Source organism: Halyomorpha halys, unplaced genomic scaffold (genome assembly GCF_000696795.3).
Source record: "Halyomorpha halys isolate HHAL.00 unplaced genomic scaffold, Hhal_1.1 Scaffold346.1, whole genome shotgun sequence".
Classification (NCBI taxonomy): Eukaryota; Metazoa; Arthropoda; class Insecta; order Hemiptera; family Pentatomidae; genus Halyomorpha; species Halyomorpha halys.
Window position 1 is genome coordinate 266,701 of NW_027106417.1, and position 4,665 is coordinate 271,365.

The 4,665-nt window shown below is 29.6% G+C and overlaps 1 protein-coding gene across 4 annotated transcripts in view; it reads right to left on the reverse strand.

The window, feature by feature from the left end:
- LOC106681538 (uncharacterized) overlaps window positions 1–4,665 on the reverse strand; it is a 43,757-nt gene that overhangs the window by 20,274 nt on the left and 18,818 nt on the right. For all 4 annotated transcript variants that reach the window (XM_067044783.1, XM_014421886.2, XM_014421885.3 and 1 more), the window contains exons 5-6: window positions 3,184–3,402; window positions 927–1,145 (exon numbers count right to left, since the gene is read on the reverse strand). In XM_067044783.1, the coding sequence (XP_066900884.1) occupies window positions 927–1,145; window positions 3,184–3,402 (438 nt within the window). The remainder of the gene's footprint in view (window positions 1–926; window positions 1,146–3,183; window positions 3,403–4,665) is intronic.

Sequence of the window (4,665 nt, forward strand, 5' to 3'; positions counted from 1 at the left end):
TTATTCATTTTACTAGTTCTATAAGTGTTGTCATTTATACTTGTTCTTACTGATTCTGTGAGTTTTTCTATAGCTTTGTCGATGTCTTGTTTTGTCTTTAGTTGAATATTCAAGTCTAGTTTTCATAATTACTTAAATAAACAATAATATAACACTCACTAATTTTTTTTTTTAAATCTAGCTAATAAACACAGATTCAAAATGTGTCTTGTCTCTCAATTATAGCCGTAATAACAATATTCAATATAAACTGAAAATCCTCTAGTCACATTCTAGTAAAGTTTTCATCTATTTCATTTCAAATTGTTTTTAAGAGCAAATCTTAAAACTTTATTTTTCTTGATTTATTTTCATTTTCTACCACCACTTTCTATTATCTTTTTCAATAAGTGAAATAAGCATATACAGAAAATTGGTGATGAGCAATTTTAAATTCACCATTGCAGGCAGAATCGATATTTAGGTACTAAATCAAACTAGCACACAAGATAAAGTACAGACAGCGTTCCATATTCAGAGGTACTCACAGCGGCTAACTCAGTGTTCCTGTGGTACATGGTGGTTCGTCCACTATAACTCAACCCACAAACTCATTTGGTGCATTTGCTAAAGAGAAGAGCCTGAGATCGTAATGTTCTACATCCACCGACAATTTTTTATTTTTAATTCAATTTATTTTCAATTTATATTGACTTTTTAACAGCTTTCTTCGATAAAAAAAAAAAATGAAAGATACAGTTTTTTTTTCTCCCAGTGAATATAATTTGACACATTCCTGGTATAAATATAAATTGATTGATGACGAAACTTTGAAATGACATAAAAATGAGAAACATAAAATGGAGACAGCCTGTATAAAATTTACAAGCATCTATCATGAGCTTTTACGGAAATAAGTTGAAAAGGTACTTGTTTGAGATAGTTACCTCCGGCTGTTATAATTCATGTCATAGGATTCTGGTCGATAATCGGAATAGTTCTTGACTTCATGATTGGGTAATGATATTTCTGATCTAGATTCCCTTGGGTAATTTCCATCATGATCAAAGTACTGTGTACGATTGTATTCAGACTGCTCGTAATGTCTCTGACCAGAAGGCAAATAAGCATCTCTCGCAGCAAATCTTTCAACACTGTAATCTCTCCTATAATCAAATTTATTTTATAAATACCATATCGTTGGTACAAAGCCAAAGTGGCATAACTACAAATTTTGATATATGGACTTTGTTGCATTTAAAATTTTTTTTTTAAATTTTCTTCTGAATGCTAAAAATTACTGAATTCGTGACATATATAATTGATCTATATCCAAATTAGTAAGTAGCTACAACCTTAAATCTGTAAACATAATTCAAACAAAAATCTATCAGGGATTTGCAGATATGCCAATTTGGTTTAGTATTAATGATATCACAGATAACACAATATGCATATTTTTTTTAACAACCAAAAAGAAAATAAATACTGAAGAACGAAGCTTATCTGTTCTAATAGGGACTAAGATATGCCAGATTAGGTGTGCTATCCAGCGTATATTAAAGAAACTAAATCCAGAGTATTTATTACTAAGGGATGAAATTAGTCTTGTATGTTTTAAAATTCTTTATTAGTTAGGATGAAAATATGATTTATATATAGATAAGCAAGAATAAAATCTGACTATTGACATAACAACCATGTAAATAGGAATGCTAAATTCTTTCATATTTTATAACATGTTGTTAAGTATTCATTGTTTACTACAACCACTAATGAAAGATTTTTAAAAAATTAAAAGTTTTACTGCGTGTTCCTATTGTATAATACTAAAGATGAATCTTTAGGTCTTTATTATCTAAACAACAATGTTCATATTTGAAATTAAAACAACACGATCACAATTATAATAAACATAAACATTCAGTTTTTTTATATAACAAAAAAACACACAAGTTCTTCATTATTAATTAATTGTAAGTAATTGATCATATGGCGAGAGGTTTCAAATGGTTTTGCCACTAAAACAAATGTAAAATAATGAAACATTAAATGAATTATAAATAAAAATAGATTTGAAAGAAATATACAAGAGAAATAAAAATGTTGATAATAATTTTGTCAGTGGCAAACCCATTTCAAACACTCTCTCCGCCAATGTCAACTATTGCCGCTGAAGACGATAATAATCTTGGCACCACAAAGTGATTAAAAAATTAGGCATTTGAGCCCTAAATAAAAGAAATTTTCCTTTTTTTTTTAAATAAAAAACATTTATTTTTCTGTTGGTCTAAAAATTTATATTTTAGGGTTTCTCAAGAAGGAAATAACAAATATTAAATATTAATTTTTTCCAAGCCAATAATACAACAGTTGGAGAGATCGGTCAGTCTTGGCTTTTTCCGATTCCAACTTCAGTCTCTATTTTTTAGGGCTCTCCACAGCACAGGTCTTTGCAGCCTGGGAACTGTGACAACACCAGTTCAAATCTGGCCTGAGAAGTCAACTTTGATTTCTGTGGTGGTCCCACAAAATAAAAACTTGACCCCTTACCATGGTGTTAGAATAGTGTGGTAACATGTAGATAATCCCCCTGTATGTTAGAAATGACTAGGGCGGGGGTCATAAAAAAAAAAAAAAATCTCTATATTTTACTTTAGTTATTCATCTAATTCTTTAATATTTTGAATTTAACCATTGTTAATTATTAATAACAAAGGGAACTGGTTATAAAATGCTGTATTGAAGTATACAAGGATTAATTTCATCTTGGAATAGGGTAGTAAATGGAAGATGTGAAGACCATATTTTTCTTTTTACCTATATGTCCTAGCTTTTAAAAAATCAAACTTCTAATTCATCATTATCATCCATCAGAATTTTGTCATAATACAAAAACTTGTAATTTCAAAATAATTATAGGCAGTAGTTCACTAAATTAAAAGTTTTTATGAATAAAAGAAATTACAATCAAAATTATGAAGAAGATAGCCAGGTGTGCGGTCAAACGAGAATAAAAACCGTTAACAACTATTTGGTATATAAGACCACACTCCTGACCATCTTCTTCATAATTTGAAATTATATGGTCAATTGTTTACATGTATTATAAGATTATAGATTATTCACATGGATTATTAATCAAAATTGGTTATCTTCCTTCCAAATAAAATGAATTATATAGCTAAACTAAATAAATATTACCTCATGTAATGGCCAGTATAGTCTGGAGAATTCTCAGAATCCTCGACTGATGTTTTTAACCAAGGCCATCGTCTCTGCCGTTGAACCGTATCCTCATTGGGTGAACTACTGTAACCAGGAGGATAATACAGCGATCGTCTAAAGCAACGAGGTCTCTGAGAAGGATTTGAAAACCAATTTCTTGAAGATCTATCATTGTTGTATTCATCATACTGATCCCTGAAAAATGAATAGTTAAGTTACATTTAAAAATATAGTCGCTCTATCATATGACATTCATATCAACCAGATAAATTAACTTCTCTTTTAACATAGAACAATAACTTTATCTAAGAAAACAAATTGTAAATAAAATGAGTATTATTCATGCTTAAATTTTTAAAATGCTTGTAGAGTGAAAATGACTAAGTACATAACAAAATGTTTATTAATTTAAAAGGCAATACCACCTCATCAATTTTAATTAATAAAATGTTCAATGTTTTGGCTAAGACACCACCCTCAGGAACAAATATTTTTGATTATACATTAAAGTACAAACTAAAGGACTCAAACTTCCATGGTAGAGGAGGAGGTAATAAAAGTTAACCAAGATGGCTGTGATTATATGGACTTATAAGGATATTCCACAGCCTTCCAAACATAATCCCATGTCCAATATTGATTATAATTTTATATTGTTGAATTTAATACGTTTAATTTAAATTCTACAATATAAAATTGTAATCAATAAATAATATCAGCAAGATAGAATATTAGGCAGAAGATTTTGATTTAGAAGGCCATGGAATATCTTTAAAGGTCTTGGAGGAAGAGGTATAATAGAGGCGGTACATTTCGAGGGCGAGTGATGCCAGAAGATAAGGTCTATTCCATAGATGTGGCATCTGGTAAGGAATATTTGACAGTTGAGAGTTGCTGCCGCAGAAATGAATAGGAGAACAACAATAATGATAATTTTGAAAACAACAATAATAATATAGTGAACATAACTAATAACGTAGGTAAGGAAAATGGAGAAAAGTGGAGAAACGAAAGGGTGGTAAAATAAAGTAAGGAAAAAAAATAAAACGAACCTGTTAGATTGGAAATCAAACACCTAATGGTATACTGCGCCAATAACGGACAAACTCCAAATTAAGCCGTTACAAGAATGACTAAGTGTTTTTAAGAGGAAACGTTACGAGAGGGTAAAAAATAAAAAGTAGAAAATATTTAGAGGAAGAAAGCATATGAGAGGGTGATGACAAATGGTTTTTGGAAAATGTTAAAAAAAAATATATATATGTACAAGGATAACGAAATACCGGAAGATGACAAAGTGTCATGGGTATTTAACAGTTAAAAAGAGGAAACGTATATAAGAGGGGGACGACAAATGTGTAAGAAAAAGTTTAAGAAGTGAAATAATACGTTACAAAGTGGGCAGAAAAAATAAAATAAAAAAATAAATAATAAAAAAATAGGTTACACCAACTTATT